Here is a 24090-nt window from a genome sequence, read left to right as displayed (position 1 = left end):
ACACACAGTGTGTGTGTGTGTGTGAGTGACCTGTGATACACACAGTGTGTGTGTGAGTGACCTGTGATACACACAGTGTGTGTGTGTGTGTGAGTGACCTGTGATACACACAGTGTGTGTGTGAGTGACCTGTGTTACACACAGTGTGTGTGTGAGTGAGTGACCTGTGTTACACACAGTGTGTGTGTGTTACACACAGTGTGTGTGTGTGTGAGTGACCTGTGATACACACAGTGTGTGTGTGAGTGACCTGTGATACACACAGTGTGTGTGTGAGTGACCTGTGATACACACAGTGTGTGTGTGAGTGACCTGTGATACACACAGTGTGTGAGTGAGTGACCTGTGATACACACAGTGTGTGTGTGTGTGAGTGACCTGTGATACACACAGTGTGTGAGTGAGTGAGTGACCTGTGATACACACAGTGTGTGTGTGAGTGACCTGTGATACACACAGTGTGTGAGTGAGTGACCTGTGATACACACAGTGTGTGTGTGTGTGAGTGACCTGTGATACACACAGTGTGTGAGTGAGTGAGTGACCTGTGATACACACAGTGTGTGTGTGTGTGAGTGACCTGTGATACACACAGTGTGTGTGTGTGTGAGTGACCTGTGATACACACAGTGTGTGTGTGTGTGTGTGACCTGTGATACACACAGTGTGTGTGTGAGTGACCTGTGATACACACAGTGTGTGTGTGTGTGTGAGTGACCTGTGATACACACAGTGTGTGTGTGTGTGTGAGTGACCTGTGATACACACAGTGTGTGTGTGAGTGACCTGTGATACACACAGTGTGTGTGTGTGTGTGAGTGACCTGTGATACACACAGTGTGTGTGTGAGTGACCTGTGTTACACACAGTGTGTGTGTGAGTGAGTGACCTGTGTTACACACAGTGTGTGTGTGTTACACACAGTGTGTGTGTGTGTGAGTGACCTGTGATACACACAGTGTGTGTGTGAGTGACCTGTGATACACACAGTGTGTGTGTGAGTGACCTGTGATACACACAGTGTGTGTGTGAGTGACCTGTGATACACACAGTGTGTGAGTGAGTGACCTGTGATACACACAGTGTGTGTGTGTGTGAGTGACCTGTGATACACACAGTGTGTGAGTGAGTGAGTGACCTGTGATACACACAGTGTGTGTGTGAGTGACCTGTGATACACACAGTGTGTGTGTGTGTGAGTGACCTGTGATACACACAGTGTGTGTGTGTGTGAGTGACCTGTGATACACACAGTGTGTGTGTGTGTGAGTGACCTGTGATACACACAGTGTGTGTGTGTGTGTGTGACCTGTGATACACACAGTGTGTGTGTGAGTGACCTGTGATACACACAGTGTGTGTGTGTGTGTGTGACCTGTGATACACACAGTGTGTGTGTGAGTGACCTGTGATACACACAGTGTGTGTGTGTGTGTGAGTGACCTGTGATACACACAGTGTGTGTGTGTGTGTGAGTGACCTGTGATACACACAGTGTGTGTGTGAGTGACCTGTGATACACACAGTGTGTGTGTGTGTGTGAGTGACCTGTGATACACACAGTGTGTGTGTGAGTGACCTGTGTTACACACAGTGTGTGTGTGAGTGAGTGACCTGTGTTACACACAGTGTGTGTGTGTTACACACAGTGTGTGTGTGTGTGAGTGACCTGTGATACACACAGTGTGTGTGTGAGTGACCTGTGATACACACAGTGTGTGTGTGAGTGACCTGTGATACACACAGTGTGTGTGTGAGTGACCTGTGATACACACAGTGTGTGTGTGTGTGAGTGACCTGTGATACACACAGTGTGTGTGTGTGAGTGACCTGTGTTACACACAGTGTGTGTGTGTTACACACAGTGTGTGTGTGTGAGTGACCTGTGTTACACACAGTGTGTGTGTGTTACACACAGTGTGTGTGTGTGAGTGACCTGTGATACACACAGTGTGTGTGTGTGTGAGTGACCTGTGATACACACAGTGTGTGTGTGTGTGAGTGACCTGTGATACACACAGTGTGTGTGTGAGTGACCTGTGATACACACAGTGTGTGTGTGAGTGACCTGTGATACACACAGTGTGTGTGTGAGTGACCTGTGATACACACAGTGTGTGTGTGAGTGACCTGTGATACACACAGTGTGTGTGTGTGTGAGTGACCTGTGATACACACAGTGTGTGTGTGTGTGAGTGACCTGTGATACACACAGTGTGTGTGTGTGAGTGACCTGTGTTACACACAGTGTGTGTGTGAGTGACCTGTGATACACACAGTGTGTGTGTGTGAGTGACCTGTGATACACACAGTGTGTGTGTGTGAGTGACCTGTGATACACACAGTGTGTGTGTGAGTGACCTGTGATACACACAGTGTGTGTGTGAGTGACCTGTGATACACACAGTGTGTGTGTGAGTGACCTGTGATACACACAGTGTGTGTGTGAGTGACCTGTGATACACACAGTGTGTGTGTGTGTGAGTGACCTGTGATACACACAGTGTGTGTGTGTGTGAGTGACCTGTGATACACACAGTGTGTGTGTGTGTGAGTGACCTGTGATACACACAGTGTGTGTGTGAGTGACCTGTGATACACACAGTGTGTGTGTGAGTGACCTGTGATACACACAGTGTGTGTGTGAGTGACCTGTGATACACACAGTGTGTGTGTGAGTGACCTGTGATACACACAGTGTGTGTGTGTGTGAGTGACCTGTGATACACACAGTGTGTGTGTGTGAGTGACCTGTGTTACACACAGTGTGTGTGTGTTACACACAGTGTGTGTGTGTGAGTGACCTGTGTTACACACAGTGTGTGTGTGTTACACACAGTGTGTGTGTGTGAGTGACCTGTGATACACACAGTGTGTGTGTGTGTGAGTGACCTGTGATACACACAGTGTGTGTGTGTGTGAGTGACCTGTGATACACACAGTGTGTGTGTGAGTGACCTGTGATACACACAGTGTGTGTGTGAGTGACCTGTGATACACACAGTGTGTGTGTGAGTGACCTGTGATACACACAGTGTGTGTGTGAGTGACCTGTGATACACACAGTGTGTGTGTGTGTGAGTGACCTGTGATACACACAGTGTGTGTGTGTGTGAGTGACCTGTGATACACACAGTGTGTGTGTGTGAGTGACCTGTGTTACACACAGTGTGTGTGTGAGTGACCTGTGATACACACAGTGTGTGTGTGTGAGTGACCTGTGATACACACAGTGTGTGTGTGTGAGTGACCTGTGATACACACAGTGTGTGTGTGAGTGACCTGTGATACACACAGTGTGTGTGTGTGTGACCTGTGATACACACAGTGTGTGTGTGAGTGACCTGTGATACACACAGTGTGTGTGTGAGTGACCTGTGATACACACAGTGTGTGTGTGTGTGAGTGACCTGTGATACACACAGTGTGTGTGTGTGTGTTACACACAGTGTGTGTGTGTTACACACAGTGTGTGTGTGTGTGAGTGACCTGTGAAGTGCTGCGTCTTGCTGCGGCTTCTCTCCGCTCCGGACTCCACCTCCCTGCACAGGGCACAGTCCTCCAGCAGAGGGTCGTGCACCAAGGCTGGCACTGCACACAACACACAACACGCAACACGTCACACGTAACATGTCACACGCCACACGCAACACGCAACATGTAACACGCAACACGCAACATGTCACACGTCACACGCAACACGTCACACGCAACATGTCACACGTCACACGCAACACGTCACACACAACACGTCACACGTCACACGCAACACGTCACACACAACACGTCACACACAACACACAACACATCACACGTCACACACAACACATCACACACAACACACAACACGTCACACGTCACACACAACACGTCACACACAACATGTCACACACAACACACAACATGTCACACACAACACACAACACACAACATGTCACACACAACACACAACACACAACTATAGTTCTACGTGGGTGAGAGCCGGGACCGCCTGTACAGTGCACAGTAAAGTGTGGTATACAGTGTGTGACATGTACAGTGTGTGCCGTGTACAGTGTGGTGTGCGGTGTACAGTGTGGTGTGCGGTATACAGTGTGTGCCATGTACAGTGTGGTGTGCGGTGTACAGTGTGTGCCGTGTACAGTGTGGTGTGCGGTATACAGTGTGTGCGGTGTACAGTGCGGCGTGCCGTGCAGTGTGCGTTGTTTGTACAGTGCGGTGTGTGTACAGTGTGGTGCGGTGATCGCACCACGTTCGTGTTCGCTGGCCGGCCTCGTGGTGGACATCTCGAACAGAGACTTGAGGATCACACGGAGATCACTCGCACAGTTCGTCTGGAGCTGGTCAGCCACGCCTAGAAGCGTAGTCACTCAGTTAGTCACTCAGTCAGTCAGTCACTCACTCAGTGAGTCACTCACTCAGTCACTCAGTCAGTCACTCACTCAGTCACTCACTCAGTCACTCACTCAGTCACTCAGTCAGTCACTCACTCAGTCACTCAGTCAGTCACTCACTCAGTGAGTCACTCAGTCACTCAGTCAGTCACTCACTCAGTCACTCAGTCAGTCACTCAGTCAGCCACTCAGTCAGTCACTCGGTCAGCCACTCGGTCAGTCACTCGGTCAGTCACTCACTCATTCACTCACTCAGTCACTCACTCAGTCACTCACTCACTCAGTGACTCACTCACTCAGTCACTCAGTCACTCATTCACTCAGTCACTCAGTCACTCACTCAGTCAGTCACTCACTCACTCAGTCACTCACTCATTCATTCACTCAGTCAGTCAGTCACTCAGTCAGTCACTCAGTCACTCAGTCAGTCACTCACTCAGTCAGTCACTCAGTCAGTCAGTCACTCAGTCAGTCAGTCACTCAGTCAGTCACTCACTCATTCACTCAGTCAGTCAGTCACTCAGTCAGTCACTCACTCATTCAGTCAGTCACTCAGTCAGTCACTCAGTCAGTCACTCAGTCAGTCACTCAGTCACTCAGTCACCCAGTCACTCAGTCACTCAATCACTCAGTCACTCAGTCAGTCACTCACTCAGTCACTCAGTCAGCCACTCAGTCAGTCAGTCACTCAGTCAGTCACTCACTCATTCACTCAGTCAGTCAGTCACTCAGTCACTCACTCAGTCACTCACTCAGTCACCCAGTCACTCAGTCACCCAGTCACTCAGTCAGTCAATCAGTCAGCCACTCAGTCAGTCACTCAGTCAGTCACTCAGTCAGTCACTCAGTCAGTCATTCATTCACTCAGTCACTCAGTCAGTTACTCACTCATTCACTCAGTCAGTCAGTCACTCAGTCACTAGCACAGTTCGTCTGGAGCTGGTCAGCCACGCCTAGAAGCGCAGTCACTCAGTCAGTCACTCATTCATTCATTCACTCACTCATTCACTCAGTCACTCACTCAGTCAGTCACTCAGTCACTCACTCAGTCAGTCACTCACACTCTCACTCGGTCAGTCAGTCACTCAGTCACTCACTCAGTCAGTCACTCACACTCTCACTCGGTCAGTCAGTCACTCAGTCACTCAGCCACTCAGTCAGTCACTCAGTCACTCAGCCAGTCAGTCAGACAGTCACTCAGTCAGTCACTCAGTCACTCATTCTCTCAGTCAGTCACTCAGTCAGTCACTCAGTCACTCACTCAGTCAGTCACTCACACTCTCACTCGGTCAGTCAGTCACTCAGTCACTCAGCCACTCAGTCAGTCACTCAGTCACTCAGCCAGTCAGTCAGACAGTCACTCAGTCAGTCACTCAGTCACTCATTCTCTCAGTCAGTCACTCAGTCAGTCACTCAGTCACTCAGTCAGTCACTCAGTCACTCAGTCACTCACTCAGTCAGGCAGCCACTCAGTCACTCGCTCACTCACTCAGTCAGTCACTCACTCACTCAGTCACTCATTCACTCAGTCAGTCACTCAGTCAGTCAGTGACTCAGTCAGTCACTCAGTGAGTCACTTAGTCACTCAGTCAGTCACTCACTCAGTCACTCAGTCAGTCACCCAGTCAGTCACTCATTCACTCACTCAGTCACTCATTCATTCACTCAGTTACTCAGTGAGTCACTCAATCAGCCACTCAGTCAGCCACTCACTCAGTCACCCACCACTCAGCCACTCACTCAGTCACTCACTCAACCAATCAGTCACCCACCACACAGCCACTCACTCAGCCACTCACCTGCCTACCCACCTACCCCTGTAGTAACCCACCTACCCACAGCTGTAGTAACCCACCTACCCACACCTGTAGTAACCCACCTACCCACAGCTGTAGTAACCCACCTACCCACAGCTGTAGTAACCCACCTACCCCTGTAGTAACCCACCTACCCACAGCTGTAGTAACCCACCTACCCACAGCTGTAGTAACCCACCTACCCACAGCTGTAGTAACCCACCTACCCACAGCTGTAGTAACCCACCTACCCACACCTGTAGTAACCCACCTACCCACAGCTGTAGTAACCCAGCTACCCACAGCTGTAGTAACCCACCTACCCATAGCTGTAGTAACCCACCTACCCCTGTAGTAACCCACCTACCCACACCTGTAGTAACCCACCTACCCCTGTAGTAACTCACCTACCCACAGCTGTAGTAACCCACCTACCCCTGTAGTAACCCACCTACCCACACCTGTAGTAACCCACCCACCTACCCCTGTAGTAACCCACCTACCCACACCTGTAGTAACCCACCTACCCCTGTAGTAACCCACCTACCCCTGTAGTAACTCACCTACCCCTGTAGTAACCCACCTACCCACACCTGTAGTAACCCACCTACCTACCCCTGTAGTAACTCACCTACCCACAGCTGTAGTAACCCACCTACCCACAGCTGTAGTAACCCACCTACCCACAGCTGTAGTAACCCACCTACCCCTGTAGTAACCCACCTACCCACAGCTGTAGTAACCCACCTACCCACAGCTGTAGTAACCCACCTACCCACAGCTGTAGTAACCCACCTACCCACAGCTGTAGTAACCCACCTACCCACACCTGTAGTAACCCACCTACCCACAGCTGTAGTAACCCAGCTACCCACAGCTGTAGTAACCCACCTACCCACAGCTGTAGTAACCCGCCTACCCACAGCTGTAGTAACCCACCTACCCACAGCTGTAGTAACCCACCTACCCACACCTGTAGTAACCCACCTACCCACACCTGTAGTAACCCACCTACCCACAGCTGTAGTAACCCACCTACCCCTGTAGTAACCCACCTACCCACAGCTGTAGTAACCCAGCTACCCACAGCTGTAGTAACCCACCTACCCACAGCTGTAGTAACCCGCCTACCCACAGCTGTAGTAACCCACCTACCCACAGCTGTAGTAACCCACCTACCCACAGCTGTAGTAACTCACCTACCCACACATGTAGTAACTCACCTACCCACACCTGTAGTAACCCACCTACCCCTGTAGTAACCCACCTACCCACAGCTGTAGTAACCCACCTACCCACAGCTGTAGTAACCCACCTACCCACAGCTGTAGTAACCCACCTACCCACAGCTGTAGTAACTCACCTACCCACACATGTAGTAACTCACCTACCCACACCTGTAGTAACCCACCTACCCCTGTAGTAACTCACCTACCCACAGCTGTAGTAACCCACCTACCCCTGTAGTAACCCACCTACCCACAGCTGTAGTAACCCACCTACCCACAGCTGTAGTAACCCACCTACCCACAGCTGTAGTAACCCACCTACCCACAGCTGCAGTAACTCACCTACCCACACCTGTAGTAACTCACCTACCCACACCTGTAGTAACGCACCTACCCACAGCTGTAGTAACCCACCTACCCCTGTAGTAACCCACCTACCCACACCTGTAGTAACCCACCTACCCCTGTAGTAACCCACCTACTCACACCTGTAGTAACCCACCTACCCACACCTCTAGTAACCCACCTACCCACAGCTGTAGTAACTCACCTACCTCTGTAGTAACCCACCTACCCACACCTGTAGTAACCCACCTACCCACAGCTGTAGTAACTCACCTACCCACACCTGTAGTAACCCACCTACCCACACCTCTAGTAACCCACCTACCCCTGTAGTAACCCACCTACCTCTGTAGTAACCCACCTACCCACACCTGTAGTAACCCACCTACCCACAGCTGTAGTAACCCACCTACCTCTGTAGTAACCCACCTACCCACACCTGTAGTAACCCACCTACCTCTGTAGTAACCCACCTACCCACAGCTGTAGTAACTCACCTACCCACACCTGTAGTAACCCACCTACCCACACCTCTAGTAACCCACCTACCCCTGTAGTAACTCACCTACCCACAGCTGTAGTAACTCACCTACCCACAGCTGTAGTAACCCACCTACCCACACCTGTAGTAACCCACCTACCCACAGCTGTAGTAACCCACCTACCCACAGCTGTAGTAACCCACCTACCCACAGCTGTAGTAACCCACCTACCCCTGTAGTAACCCACCTACCCCTGTAGTAACCCACCTACCCACAGCTGTAGTAACCCACCTACCTACACCTGTAGTAACCCACCTACCCACAGCTGTAGTAACCCACCTACCCCTGTAGTAACCCACCTACCCACAGCTGTAGTAACCCACCTACCCACAGCTGTAGTAACCCACCTACCCACACCTGTAGTAACCCACCTACCCACAGCTGTAGTAACCCACCTACCCACACCTGTAGTAACCCACCTACCCCTGTAGTAACTCACCTACCCACAGCTGTAGTAACCCACCTACCCACAGCTGTAGTAACTCACCTACCCACACCTGTAGTAACCCACCTACCTACCCCTGTAGTAACCCACCTACCCACAGCTGTAGTAACCCACCTACCCACAGCTGTAGTAACCCACCTACCCACACCTGTAGTAACCCACCTACCCCTGTAGTAACTCACCTACCCCTGTAGTAACCCACCTACCCACAGCTGTAGTAACTCACCTACCCACACCTGTAGTAACCCACCTACCCACAGCTGTAGTAACCCACCTACCCCTGTAGTAACTCACCTACCCCTGTAGTAACCCACCTACCCCTGTAGTAACTCACCTACCCCTGTAGTAACCCACCTACCCCTGTAGTAACTCACCTACCCCTGTAGTAACCCACCTACCCCTGTAGTAACTCACCTACCCACAGCTGTAGTAACCCACCTACCCACAGCTGTAGTAACTCACCTACCCACAGCTGTAGTAACCCACCTACCCACAGCTGTAGTAACCCACCTACCCACAGCTGTAGTAACCCACCTACCCCTGTAGTAACTCACCTACCCACAGCTGTAGTAACCCACCTACCCACAGCTGTAGTAACCCACCTACCCCTGTAGTAACCCACCTACCTACCCCTGTAGTAACCCACCTACCCACAGCTGTAGTAACCCACCTACCCCTGTAGTAACCCACCTACCCACAGCTGTAGTAACTCACCTACCCACACCTGTAGTAACCCACCTACCCACAGCTGTAGTAACCCACCTACCCACAGCTGTAGTAACCCACCTACCCCTGTAGTAACCCACCTACCCACAGCTGTAGTAACCCACCTACCCACAGCTGTAGTAACCCACCTACCCACAGCTGTAGTAACCCACCTACCCACAGCTGTAGTAACCCACCTACCCACAGCTGTAGTAACCCACCTACCCCTGTAGTAACCCACCTACCCCTGTAGTAACCCACCTACCCACACCTGTAGTAACCCACCTACCCACAGCTGTAGTAACCCACCTACCCCTGTAGTAACACACCTACCCACAGCTGTAGTAACTCACCTACCCCTGTAGTAACCCACCTACCCACACCTGTAGTAACCCACCTACCCCTGTAGTAACCCACCTACCCACACCTGTAGTAACCCACCTACCCACACCTGTAGTAACCCACCTACCCACACCTGTAGTAACCCACCTACCCACACCTGTAGTAACCCACCTACCCACACCTGTAGTAACCCACCTACCCACAGCTGTAGTAACCCACCTACCCCTGTAGTAACCCACCTACCCACACCTGTAGTAACCCACCTACCCCTGTAGTAACCCACCTACCCACAGCTGTAGTAACCCACCTACCCACAGCTGTAGTAACCCACCTACCCCTGTAGTAACCCACCTACCCACACCTGTAGTAACCCACCTACCCCTGTAGTAACCCACCTACCCCTGTAGTAACCCACCTACCCACACCTGTAGTAACCCACCTACCCCTGTAGTAACCCACCTACCCCTGTAGTAACCCACCTACCCCTGTAGTAACCCACCTACCCCTGTAGTAACCCACCTACCCACAGCTGTAGTAACCCACCTACCCCTGTAGTAACCCACCTACCCACACCTGTAGTAACCCACCTACCCCTGTAGTAACCCACCTACCCCTGTAGTAACCCACCTACCCCTGTAGTAACCCACCTACCCACACCTGTAGTAACCCACCTACCCCTGTAGTAACTCACCTACCCCTGTAGTAACCCACCTACCCCTGTAGTAACCCACCTACCCCACACCTGATATGCATACGAAAAGGCGGTGGGTGAGATCGGATGAGCTCTGGAACCGGGATCGGATTCGCTCACGGACACCAGAACCGGCACCGTCACCGGCACCGGCACCGGCACCGTCACCGGCACCGGCACAGTCACCGGCACCGGCACCGGCGCCCTCACCGGCACCGTCACCGTACCTACACCTGCAGACACACGTCACAAATACAGACAGCTGTCACTGGGGGTGTCCCTAGGCCACACACACACAGAGACAGCTGTCACTGGGGGTACCCCTAGGCTAGGCCACACACACAGAGACAGCTGTCACTGGGGGTGCCCCTAGGCCACACACAGAGACAGCTACCACTGGGGTACCCCTAGACCACACACACACAGAGACAGCTGTCACTGGGGGTGCCCCTAGACCACACACACACAGAGACAGCTGTCACTGGGGGTGCCCCTAGACCACACACACACAGAGACAGCTGTCACTGGGGGTGCCCCTAGGCCACACACACACACACACAGACAGCTGCCACTGGGGGTGCCCCTAGGCTAGACCACACACACACACACACAGAGACAGCTGCCACTGGGGGTGCCCCTAGACCACACACACACAGACAGCTGCCACTGGGGGTACCCCTAGGCCACACACACACAGAGACAGCTGTCACTGGGGGTGCCCCTAGACCACACACACACACACAGAGACAGCTGTCACTGGGGGTGCCCCTAGGCCACACACACACAGACAGCTGTCACTGGGGGTACCCCTAGGCCACACACACAGAGACAGCTGCCACTGGGGGTACCCCTAGGCTAGGCCACACACACAGAGACAGCTGTCACTGGGGGTACCCCTAGACCACACACACACAGAGACAGCTGCCACTGGGGGTACCCCTAGGCTAGACCACACACACAGAGACAGCTGCCACTGGGGGTGCCCCTAGGCCACACACACAGAGACAGCTGCCACTGGGGGTGCCCCTAGGCCACACACACACAGAGACAGCTGCCACTGGGGGTGCCCCTAGGCCACACACACACAGACAGCTGCCACTGGGGGTGCCCCTAGACCACACACACACACAGACAGCTGCCACTGGGGGTGCCCCTAGGCTAGACCACACACACAGAGACAGCTGTCACTGGGGGTACCCCTAGGCCACACACACACAGAGACAGCTGTCACTGGGGGTACCCCTAGGCCACACACACACAGACAGACAGCTGTCACTGGGGGTGCCCCTAGACCACACACACACACAAAGACAGCTGTCACTGGGGGTACCCCTAGGCCACACACACACAGACAGCTGTCACTGGGGGTGCCCCTAGGCCACACACACACACAGACAGCTGTCACTGGGGGTGCCCCTAGGCCACACACACAGAGACAGCTGTCACTGGGGGAGCCCCTAGGCCACACACACACAGACAGCTGTCACTGGGGGTACCCCTAGGCCACACACACAGAGACAGCTGCCACTGGGGGTGCCCCTAGGCCACACACACACAGACAGCTGTCACTGGGGGTACCCCTAGGCCACACACACACAGAGACAGCTGCCACTGGGGGTGCCCCTAGGCCACACACACACAGACAGCTGCCACTGGGGGTGCCCCTAGACCACACACACACACAGACAGCTGCCACTGGGGGTGCCCCTAGGCTAGACCACACACACAGAGACAGCTGTCACTGGGGGTACCCCTAGGCCACACACACACAGAGACAGCTGTCACTGGGGGTACCCCTAGGCCACACACACACAGAGACAGCTGCCACTGGGGGTGCCCCTAGGCCACACACACACACAGACAGCTGCCACTGGGGGTACCCCTAGACCACACACACACACACAGACAGCTGCCACTGGGGGTGCCCCTAGGCCACACACACACAGAGACAGCTGTCACTGGGGGTGCCCCTAGGCCACACACACACAGACAGCTGTCACTGGGGGTGCCCCTAGGCCACACACACACGGACAGCTGTCACTGGGGGTGCCCCTAGGCTAGGCCACACACACACAGAGACAGCTGTCACTGGGGGTGCCCCTAGGACACACACACACACAGACAGCTGTCACTGGGGGTACCCCTAGGCCACACACACACAGACAGCTGACACTGGGGGTACCCCTAGGCCACACACACACACAGACAGCTGTCACTGGGGGTACCCCTAGGCCACACACACACAGAGACAGCTGTCACTGGGGGTACCCCTAGGCCACACACACAGAGACAGCTGCCACTGGGGGTGCCCCTAGGCTAGACCACACACACACACAGAGACAACTGCCACTGGGGGTACCCCTAGGCTAGACCACACACACACACACAGACAGCTGCCACTGGGGGTGCCCCTAGGCCACACACACACAGAGACAGCTGTCACTGGGGGTGCCCCTAGGCCACACACACACAGACAGCTGTCACTGGGGGTGCCCCTAGGCCACACACACACGGACAGCTGTCACTGGGGGTGCCCCTAGGCCACACACACACACACAGACAGCTGCCACTGGGGGTGCCCCTAGGCTAGACCACACACTCACAGACAGACAGCTGCCACTGGGGGTGCCCCTAGGCCACACACACACAGAGACAGCTGTCACTGGGGGTGCCCCTAGGCTAGGCCACACACACACACACACAGAGACAGCTGCCACTGGGGGTGCCCCTAGACCACACACACAGAGACAGCTGCCACTGGGGGTACCCCTAGGCCACACACACACAGACAGCTGACACTGGGGGTACCCCTAGGCCACACACACACACAGCTGACACTGGGGGTGCCCCTAGGCTAGGCCACACACACACACAGACAGCTGTCACTGGGGGTGCCCCTAGGCCACACACACACAGAGACAGCTGTCACTGGGGGTGCCCCTAGACCACACACACACACAGAGACAGCTGTCACTGGGGGTACCCCTAGGCCACACACACACAGACAGCTGTCACTGGGGGTGCCCCTAGGCCACACACACACAGAGACAGCTGCCACTGGGGGTGCCCCTAGGCTAGACCACACACAGAGACAGCTGTCACTGGGGGTACCCCTAGGCCACACACACAGAGACAGCTGTCACTGGGGGTACCCCTAGGCCACACACACAAACAGACAGCTGTCACTGGGGGTACCCCTAGACCACACACAGAGACAGCTGCCACTGGGGGTGCCCCTAGACCACACACACATAGAGTCAGCTGTCACTGGGGGTGCCCCTAGGCCACACACACACACACACACAGAGACAGCTGTCACTGGGGGTGCCCCTAGGCCACACACACACACAGACAGCTGTCACTGGGGGTGCCCCTAGGCCACACACACACACACAGAGACAGCTGTCACTGGGGGTGCCCCTAGGCCACACACACACAGAGACAGCTGCCACTGGGGGTGCCCCTAGGCCACACACACAGAGACAGCAGTCACTGGGGGTACCCCTAGGCCACACACACAGAGACAGCAGTCACTGGGGGTACCCCTAGGCCACACACACACAGACAGCTGTCACTGGGGGTGCCCCTAGACCACACACACACAGAGACAGCTGCCACTGGGGGTGCCCCTAGGCCACACACACACACAAACACAGAGACAGCTGCCACTGGGGGTGCCCCTAGGCCACACACACACAGAGACAGCTGTCACTGGGGGTGCCCCTAGGCTTGTGCGAGTGAGCGAGTGGCTACCGATTGTCAGTCTCCTCCTCCTCCACCTCGTCCACCTCCTCGTCCACCTCCTCGTCCACCTCCTCGTCCACCTCCTCCTCGTCCACCTCCTCGTCCACCTCCTCGTCGTCGTCGGAAGTGGAGAGGCTGCAGGTGGTCACTGAGACGTCCGTTCCACTGCTGGATGAGTTGAGCGTCGAGGAGTAGTGGTGGGGACTACCCCATGGTCTGCGGTCACGGACAGATAGACAGACAGTGAGACGGTGAGACAGAGAGACAGACAGTGAGACACAGAGACAGACAAAGAGACAGACAGTGAGAGACAGAGAGTCAGACAGAGAGAGACAGAGAGAGACACAGAGACAGACAGACAGAGAGACAGACAGAGACAGAGAGACAGAGAGAGAGACAGAGAGACAGACAGAGAGACACAGAGAGACAGTGAGACAGAGAGACAGAGAGACAGACAGAGAGACAGACAGAGACACAGAGAGACAGACAGACGGTGAGACAGAGAGACAGTGAGACAGAGAGACAAACAGAGAGACAGACAGAGAGACAGACAGAGACAGAGAGAGACAGACAGACGGTGAGACAGAGAGACAGTGAGACAGAGAGACAAACAGAGAGACAGACAGAGAGACAGACAGAGACAGAGAGAGACAGAGAGACAGACAGACGGTGAGACAGAGAGACAGTGAGACAGAGAGACAAACAGAGACACAGACAGAGACACAGACACAGACAGAGAGACAGAGAGACAGACATAGACAGAGAGACAGTGAGACAGAGAGACAAACAGAGACACAGACAGAGACACAGACACAGACAGAGAGACAGAGAGACAGACATAGACAGAGAGACAGACAGCGTTGAGGAGTAGTGGTGGGGACTACCCCATGGTCTGCGGTCACGGACAGACAGACAGACAGAGACACAGACAGACAGAGAGACAGACAGACGGTGAGACAGAGAGACAGTGAGACAGAGAGACAGAGAGAGACAGACAGAGAGAGAGAGACAGATGGTGATGGTGATGGTAGGTGATGTTGATGGTAGGTGATGGTGAGTGGAGGTGATGGTGATGTTGATGGTAGGAGGTGATGGTGATGTTGATGATAGGTGATGGTGGTGATGGTGATGGTAGGTGATGGTGGTCATGGTGATGGTGGTCATGGTGATGTTGATGGTGGGTGATGGTGATGTTGATGATGGTGATGGTGGTGATGGTGATGGTAGGAGGTGATGGTAGGTGATGTTGATGATGGTGATGGTGATGATGGTGGTGGTGGTGGTGATGGTGATGGTTGTCATGGTGGTGGTGATGGTTGTCATGGTGATGGTGATGATGGTGATGTTGATGATGGTAGCAGGTGATGGTAGGTGATGTTGATGGTGGTGGTGGTGATGTTGATGATGGTGGTGGTGGTGATGATGGTGATGATGGTGATGGTGATGTTGATGATGGTGGTGATGGTGATGATGGTGATGGTGATGTTGATGATGGTGGTGGTGGTGATGGTGATGATGGTGATGTTGATGATGGTGGTGGTGGTGATGGTGATGATGGTGATGTTGATGATGGTAGGAGGTGATGGTAGGTGATGTTGATGATGGTGATGTTGATGATGTTGATGTTGATGGTGGTGATGGTGATGTTGATGATGGTGATGTTGATGATGTTGATGTTGATGGTGGTGATGGTGATGTTGATGATGGTGATGTTGATGTTGATGGTGGTGATGGTGATGTTGATGATGGTGATGTTGATGATGGTGATGTTGATGTTGGTGATGATGATGTTGATGATGGTGATGTTGGTGATGTTGATGGTGGTGATGTTGATGGTGGTGATGGTGATGTTGATGATGGTGATATTGATGTTGATGATGGTGATGATGGTGATGTTGATGGTGGTGATGGTGATGTTGATGGTGGTGATGGTGATGTTGATGATGGTGATGATGATGTTGATGGTGGTGATGGTGATGATGATGGTGATGTTGATGTTGATGATGGTGATGTTGATGATGGTGATGGTGATGTTGGTGATGTTGATGATGATGGTGGTGATGTTGATGTTGATGATGGTGATGTTGATGTTGGTGATGTTGATGATGATGGTGGTGATGTTGATGTTGATGATGGTGATGTTGATGATGGTGATGTTGATGGTGATGGTGATGATGATGGTGATGTTGATGTTGGTGATGTTGATGATGGTGATGATGATGTTGATGATGGTGATGTTGATGGTGGTGATGGTGATGTTGATGTTGATGATGGTGATGGTGATGTTGATGGTGGTGATGTTGATGATGATGATGGTGATGTTGATGTTGATGTTGATGTTGGTGATGTTGATGTTGATGGTGATGTTGGTGATGGTGATGTTGATGGTGATGTTGGTGTTGATGGTGGTGATGTTGATGATGGTGATGTTGATGGTGGTGATGATGATGTTGATGGTGGTGATGGTGATGATGATGGTGATGTTGATGTTGATGATGGTGATGGTGATGTTGATGGTGGTGATGTTGATGATGATGATGGTGATGTTGATGGTGATGTTGGTGATGGTGATGTTGATGGTGATGTTGATGATGGTGATGGTGATGTTGATGGTGGTGATGTTGATGGTGGTGATGGTGATGTTGATGGTGATGTTGATGGTGATGTTGATGGTGATGGCGATGTTGATGATGTTGATGTTGGTTATGTTGTTGATGATGTTGATGTTGATGATGTTGATGGTGATGTTGATGATGGTGATGGTGATGTTGATGTTGGTGATGTTGATGTTGGTGATGTTGATGATGATGGTGATGTTGATGATGGTGATGTTGATGATGGTGATGTTGATGATGATGATGGTGATGTTGATGGTGGTGATGATGATGATGTTGATGGTGATGTTGATGGTGATGTTACCCAGCGTGAAAGGATCCCAGCCCCCGCTCCGGATCCAAGAATCCCAGATCCGGGTTTTCCAAATCGCCGGATGCGGATTCTCCTGCAGGGAACAACGCAGGCATCTGATTGGACGAAATCCACGGGGCGGTGGTGGTGGGGTTCACAACGCGGGCATCTGATTGGACGGAATCTACGGGGCGGTGGTGGTGGGGGTCACAACGCGGGCGTCTGATTGGACGGAATCTACGGGGCGGTGGTGGTGGGGGTCACAACGCGGGCGTCTGATTGGACGGAATCTACGGGGCGGTGGTGGTGGGGGTCACAACGGCCGGGTCAGTTAAATCCAGTGGTGGAATAATTTGGTGGACTACTCCCCCTGGTGGTGGACTCCTCAGTGTGGTGGTGGACTCCTCAGTGTGGTGGTGGACTACTCCCCTAGTGGTGGACTACTCAGTGTGGTGGTGGACTACTCCCCCTGGTGGTGGACTACTCAGTGTGGTGGTGGACTCCTCAGTGTGGTGGTGGACTACTCCCCTAGTGGTGGACTACTCCCCTAGTGGTGGACTACTCAGTGTGGTGGTGGACTACTCCCCCTGGTGGTGGACTACTCAGTGTGGTGGTGGACTCCTCAGTGTGGTGGTGGACTACTCCCCTAGTGGTGGACTACTCCCCTAGTGGTGGACTACTCAGTGTGGTGGTGGACTACTCCCCCTGGTGGTGGACTACTCAGTGTGGTGGTGGACTACTCAGTGTGGTGGTGGACTACTCCCCTAGTGGTGGTGGACTACTCACCCTGGTGGTGGACTACTCACCCTGGTGGTGGACTCCTCAGTGTGGTGGTGGACTACTCCCATGGTGGTGGACTACTCAGTGTGGTGGTGGACTACTCAGTGTGGTGGTGGACTACTCAGTGTGGTGGTGGACTCCTCAGTGTGGTGGTGGACTACTCCCCTAGTGGTGGACTACTCCCCTAGTGGTGGACTACTCAGTGTGGTGGTGGACTACTCCCCCTGGTGGTGGACCACTCAGTGTGGTGGTGGACTACTCAGTGTGGTGGTGGACTACTCCCCTAGTGGTGGTGGACTACTCACCCTGGTGGTGGACTACTCACCCTGGTGGTGGACTCCTCAGTGTGGTGGTGGACTACTCCCATGGTGGTGGACTACTCAGTGTGGTGGTGGACTACTCAGTGTGGTGGTGGACTACTCAGTGTGGTGGTGGACTCCTCAGTGTGGTGGTGGACTACTCCCCTAGTGGTGGACTACTCCCCTAGTGGTGGACTACTCAGTGTGGTGGTGGACTACTCCCCCTGGTGGTGGACTACTCAGTGTGGTGGTGGACTACTCAGTGTGGTGGTGGACTACTCCCCTAGTGGTGGTGGACTACTCACCCTGGTGGTGGACTACTCACCCTGGTGGTGGACTCCTCAGTGTGGTGGTGGACTACTCCCATGGTGGTGGACTACTCAGTGTGGTGGTGGACTACTCAGTGTGGTGGTGGACTACTCAGTGTGGTGGTGGACTACTCAGTGTGGTGGACTACTCCCCTAGTGGTGGACTACTCAGTGTGGTGGTGGACTACTCCCCTGGTGGTGGACTACTCAGTGTGGTGGACTACTCAGTGTGGTGGTGGACTACTCACCCTGGTGGTGGACTACTCACCCTGGTGGTGGACTCCTCAGTGTGGTGGTGGACTACTCCCATGGTGGTGGACTACTCAGTGTGGTGGACTACTCCCCTGGTGGTGGACTACTCAGTGTGGTGGTGGACTACTCAGTGTGGTGGTGGACTACTCAGTGTGGTGGTGGACTACTCAGTGTGGTGGACTACTCCCCTAGTGGTGGACTACTCAGTGTGGTGGTGGACTACTCAGTGTGGTGGTGGACTACTCCCCTGGTGGTGGACTCATCAGTGTGGTGGTGGACTACTCAGTGTAGTGGTGGACTACTCCCCCTGGTGGTGGACTACTCAGTGTGTTGTACTACTCCCCTGGTGGTGGACTACTCAGTGTGTTGGTGGACTACTCCCCTAGTGGTGGACTCCTCAGTGTGGTGGTGGACTACTCAGTGTGGTGGTGGACTACTCAGTGTGGTGGTGGACTACTCAGTGTGGTGGACTACTCCCCTAGTGGTGGACTACTCAGTGTGGTGGTGGACTACTCAGTGTGGTGGTGGACTACTCCCCTGGTGGTGGACTCATCAGTGTGGTGGTGGACTACTCAGTGTAGTGGTAGACTACTCCCCCTGGTGGTGGACTACTCAGTGTGTTGGACTACTCCCCTGGTGGTGGACTACTCAGTGTGGTGGTGGACTACTCCCCTAGTGGTGGACTCCTCAGTGTGGTGGTGGACTACTCAGTGTGGTGGTGGACTACTCCCATAGTGGTGGACTACTCAGTGTGGTGGACTACTCCCCTAGTGGTGGACTACTCCCGTGGTGGTGGACTACTCCCCTGGTGGTGGACTACTCCCCTAGTGGTGGACTACTCCCCTGGTGGTGGACTACTCCCCTAGTGGTGGTGGACTCCTCAGTGTGGTGGTGGACTACTCACCCTGGTGGTGGACTCCTCAGTGTGGTGGTGGACTACTCAGTGTGGTGGTGGACTACTCCCCCTGGTGGTGGACTCCTCAGTGTGGTGGTGGACTACTCCCCCTGGTGGTGGACTACTCAGTGTGGTGGTGGACTACTCCCCCTAGTGGTGGACTACTCAGTGTGGTGGTGGACTACTCCCCCTAGTGGTGGACTACTCAGTGTGGTGGTGGACTACTCCCCCTGGTGGTGGACTCCTCAGTGTGGTGGTGGACTCCTCAGTGTGGTGGTGGACTACTCCTCCTGGTGGTGGACTACTCCCCCTGGTGGTGGACTCCTCAGTGTGGTGGTGGACTACTCAGTGTGGTGGTGGACTACTCCCCCTGGTGGTGGACTACTCCCCCTGGTGGTGGACTACTCACCTGATGGGTGTCGTTTCTTGCGATGATGTCCCTGGCTGTGATGACGTCTCCGGCCCTGAGGCCTCTCCACCCTCTCCACCCTCTCCACCTCCTCCTCCTCAAAGTCGTCCTCTCCTCGCCTCTGCCTCCTCCTTTCAACCATCACCTCCTCCTCCACCTCCTCCTCCTGCAACACCTCCACCACCTCCACAGCGTCCACCACCTCCACAGCGTCCACCACCCCCATAGCGTCCACCGCCTCCACCACACCCACAGCGTCCACCACCTCCACCGCCTCCACCACCCCCACAGCGTCCACCACCCCCACAGCGTCCACCACCCCCACAGCGTCCACCGCCCTGGGTTTGAAGATGACTGTGGCCGACAGCCTCATGCCACCAGTCCTCTGGGCAATCTCCTCCGCCACTGTGCGGCCCTCCGTGGCCGCCGGGACCTCCTCCGTGGCTGGGACCTCCGTGGCCGGGACCTCCGTGGCTGGGACCTCCGTGGCTGGGACGTCCGTGGCCGCCGGGACCTCCTCCGTGGCCGCGACCTCCGTGGCCGCCGGGACCTCCGTGGCCAGGACCTCCGTGGCCAGGACCTCCGTGGCCGCCGGGACCTCCTCCGTGGCTGGGACCTCCGTGGCCAGGACCTCCGTGGCCGCCGGGACCTCCTCCGTGGCTGGGACCTCCGTGGCCAGGACCTCCGTGGCCGCCGGGACCTCCGTGGCCAGGACCTCCGTGGCCAGGACCTCCGTGGCCGCCGGGACCTCCGTGGCCAGGACCTCCGTGGCTGCCGGGACCTCCGCCACTGTGCGGCCCTCCGTGGCCGCCGGGACCTCCGTGGCCAGGACCTCCGTGGCCAGGACCTCCGTGGCCAGGACCTCCGTGGCCAGGACCTCCGTGGCCGTGCCCCCGTGGCTACCCACAAGCCCCTGCAGTAGCGGCGGCGCTGTCAAAGATGGCGTCGCTTGCCGACAGAGCCTTGTGATGGATGAGCACGGTGGGGTCAGAGGGTGGCCGATGGTGGTGGCGGTGGTGGCGGTGATGATGGCGGTGGTGGCGGTGATGATGGCAGAGCCACCACCACCTCGTCTGTCACCGTCGAAGTCACCACCACCAACACCACCACGAACACCACCAACACCACTACCAACACCACCACCACCACCAACACCACCACCACCACCAACACCACCACCACCATCACCACCACCACCACGAACACCACCACCAACACCACGACCACGAACACCACCGTCACCACCACCAACACCACCACGAACACCACCAACACCACCACCAACACCACTACCAACACCACCACCAACACCACCACCACCACCAACACCACCACCACCAACACCACCACCACCACCACCACGAACACCACCACCAACACCACGACCACGAACACCACCGTCACCACCACCAACACCACGACCACGTCTACCACCACCACCACCACCACGAACACAAACACCACCACCATCACCACCACCGTCACTACCACCGTCACCACCATCACCAACACCACGACCACGTCTACCACCACCACCACGAACACAAACACCACCGTCACCACCGTCACCGCCACCACCGTCCAGGTCATCGATGGCAAAGAGGCTCTCATCCCCTTGCTCCCTCTGCCACTCGGCGTCGTCAAGGCCCTGGTGGTGGCCCCGGTGGTGGCCCCGGTGGTGGCCCCGGTGGTGGCCCCGCTGGTGGCGGTGATCGTGGTGATGGTGCCGGAGAAGCAGCGCGGAGATTCTCGGACACTGCGCTGACGCCACGGTGGTGGTGCCGGTGCCGGTGCCGGTGCCGGTGATGGAGCTGCCCACGGTGGTGGTGCCGGTGCCGGTGCCGGTGATGATGGAGCTACCCACAATGCCGAGCGAGCCGCCCACAACGCCGAGCGAGCCGCCGCCGGTCCCGGCCGCGGCGAGGCCCCGGGCCGGCGACTCCCGGCGGCTGCCGGGGGGAGACAGCAGCGTGGACATTTGCGTGCCGGCCTGCTGCACCAGGCTGTGCAGCTCGGCCAGCTCCTGCTCGTCAAACTGCATGGAGCACGCAAGCTCCATCGTGGCGCCGGCCTCCTCCTCCTCCTCCTCCTCGTCCTCCACCTCCTCATCCTCCTCATCCTCCTCCACCTCCTCGTCCTCCACCTCCTCGTCCTCCTCCGCCATCGATGGCGGTGCCGTCGACGCAGAGGGCGGCGGCGGCCGCGGCCGCGGCCAAGCGGACGATGCGGGAGGCACGGACGAGGAGGAGGATGAGGAGGAGGAGGACGAGGACGAGGAGGTCGGAGGGACGAGGAGCGACCCTCCGGGAGGAGCTGCTGCTGCTGCCGAGGTGGACGAGGTGACGGACGAGGCGGCGGGCAGCAGCTCCGAATCGAGGGTGACACAGAGGCTCCGCTCCAGGGTGGACAACTCGTCGGGAGTGAGGGTCCTGAGCAGGTCGCTGGGAGAAGGGTGGCAGGCGGTTAACGTCGTCATCAACGTCATCATCAACGTCGTCGTCAACGTCGTCGTCAACGTCATCGTTAACGTCGTCGTCAACGTCGTCATCAACGTCGTCATCAACGTCGTCATCAACGTCATCCTCAACGTCATCATCAACGTCATCATCAACGTCATCATCAACGTCATCGTCATCAACATCATCAACGTCATCATCCTCAACGTCATCATCAACGTCGTCAACGTCATCATCAACGTCGTCATCAACGTCATCATCAACGTCGTCATCAACGTCATCATCAACGTCATCATCAACGTCATCATCAACATCGTCAACGTCATCATCAACGTCGTCAACGTCATCATCAACGTCGTCATCAACGTCATCATCAACGTCGTCATCAACGTCATCATCAACGTCATCATCAACGTCATCATCAACATCGTCAACGTCATCAACGTCATCGTCATCAACATCATCAACGTCATCGTCAACGTCATCGTCATCAACATCATCAACGTCATCGTCAACGTCATCATCAACGTCATCGTCAACGTCATCAACGTCATCGTCATCAACGTCGTCATCAACGTCGTCATCAACATCGTCATCAACGTCATCCTCAACGACATCATCAACGACATCATCAACGTCATCATCAACGTCATCAACGTCATCAACGTAATCATTAACGTCATCATCAACGTCGTCATCAACGTCATCAACGTCATCAACGTCATCGTCATCAACATCATCAACATCATCATCCTCAACGTCATCATCAACGTCATCATCAACGTCATCATCAACGTCATCATCAACGTCATCATCAACGTCATCATCAACGTCATCATCAACGTCATCATCAACGTCGTCATCATCAACGTCATCATCAACGTCATCAACGTCGTCATCATCAACGTCGTCATGGTGATGGAAAGAGGTGATGGGAAGAGGAGGCGATGGTGACCATCAACATCGTCATCACCTTCATTCGTCGTTAGCGACATCGTCATCCTCGTGGTGACGGTGCGGAGAGAAGAGCACACACATCAACACCACCACCACAACCATCACCACCACAACAACCATCACCACCACAACAACAAACCACCTCCACCACAACAACCATCACCACCACAACCACCACCACCACCACCGTTACCATCACCACCATCGTCACCACCACCACCACCACCGTCACCGTCACCACCATCGTCACCATCGTCACCACCGTCACCACCGTCACCACCACCACCACCGTGACCACCACCGTCACCACCACCATCGTCACCACCACCACCACCATCACCACCACCACCACCGTCACCACCACCACCACCGTCACCACCACCACCATCACCACCACCATCGTCACCACCACCACCACCGTCACCACCACCACCGTCACCACCACCACCGTCACCACCACCATCGTTACCACCACCACCATCGTCACCACCACCGTCACCACCACCACCGTCACCACCACCACCACCGTCACCACCACCACCACCGTCACCACCACCACCACCACCGTCACCACCACCACCACCACCGTCACCA

General features: G+C 55.1%; 1 protein-coding gene across 3 annotated transcripts; it reads right to left on the bottom strand.

Moving 5' to 3' along the window:
• Window positions 1-1751: 1751 nt before the first annotated feature.
• On the bottom strand, window positions 1752-22574 carry LOC142907767 (uncharacterized). Of its 3 annotated transcripts, XM_076057527.1 has the most exons (13): window positions 20084-22574; window positions 17153-17234; window positions 14243-14449; window positions 10541-10722; window positions 4250-4354; window positions 3376-3591; window positions 3219-3282; window positions 3021-3154; window positions 2719-2751; window positions 2525-2590; window positions 2298-2330; window positions 2100-2233; window positions 1752-1830 (listed from the first exon to the last, which is right to left on the bottom strand). In XM_076057527.1, exons 1-6 carry the CDS (start codon window positions 22569-22571, stop codon window positions 3440-3442), a joined length of 3216 nt encoding a protein of 1071 aa, XP_075913642.1. In that variant the 5' UTR covers window positions 22572-22574; the 3' UTR covers window positions 1752-1830; window positions 2100-2233; window positions 2298-2330; window positions 2525-2590; window positions 2719-2751; window positions 3021-3154; window positions 3219-3282; window positions 3376-3439. The 3 variants fall into 3 exon arrangements, with proteins under 3 accessions (XP_075913642.1, XP_075913643.1, XP_075913644.1); XM_076057528.1 differs by lacking the exons at window positions 1752-1830; window positions 2100-2233; window positions 2298-2330; ... (1 more) ...; window positions 2719-2751; window positions 3219-3282 and having other exon boundaries at window positions 2974-3051; window positions 3122-3218; window positions 3345-3591; XM_076057529.1 differs by lacking the exons at window positions 1752-1830; window positions 2100-2233; window positions 2298-2330; ... (4 more) ...; window positions 3376-3591; window positions 4250-4354 and adding an exon at window positions 4382-5347.
• Between the last annotated feature and the right edge of the window lie 1516 nt (window positions 22575-24090).

This window comes from Petromyzon marinus, chromosome 83 (assembly GCF_048934315.1).
Source record: "Petromyzon marinus isolate PM22_M1 ecotype Great Lakes invasive population chromosome 83, UKy_Petmar_22M1.pri1.0, whole genome shotgun sequence".
Taxonomy (NCBI): Eukaryota; Metazoa; Chordata; class Hyperoartia; order Petromyzontiformes; family Petromyzontidae; genus Petromyzon; species Petromyzon marinus.
Note: the sequence above shows the minus strand (reverse complement) of the source record. Positions and strands in the feature narration are given on the sequence as shown.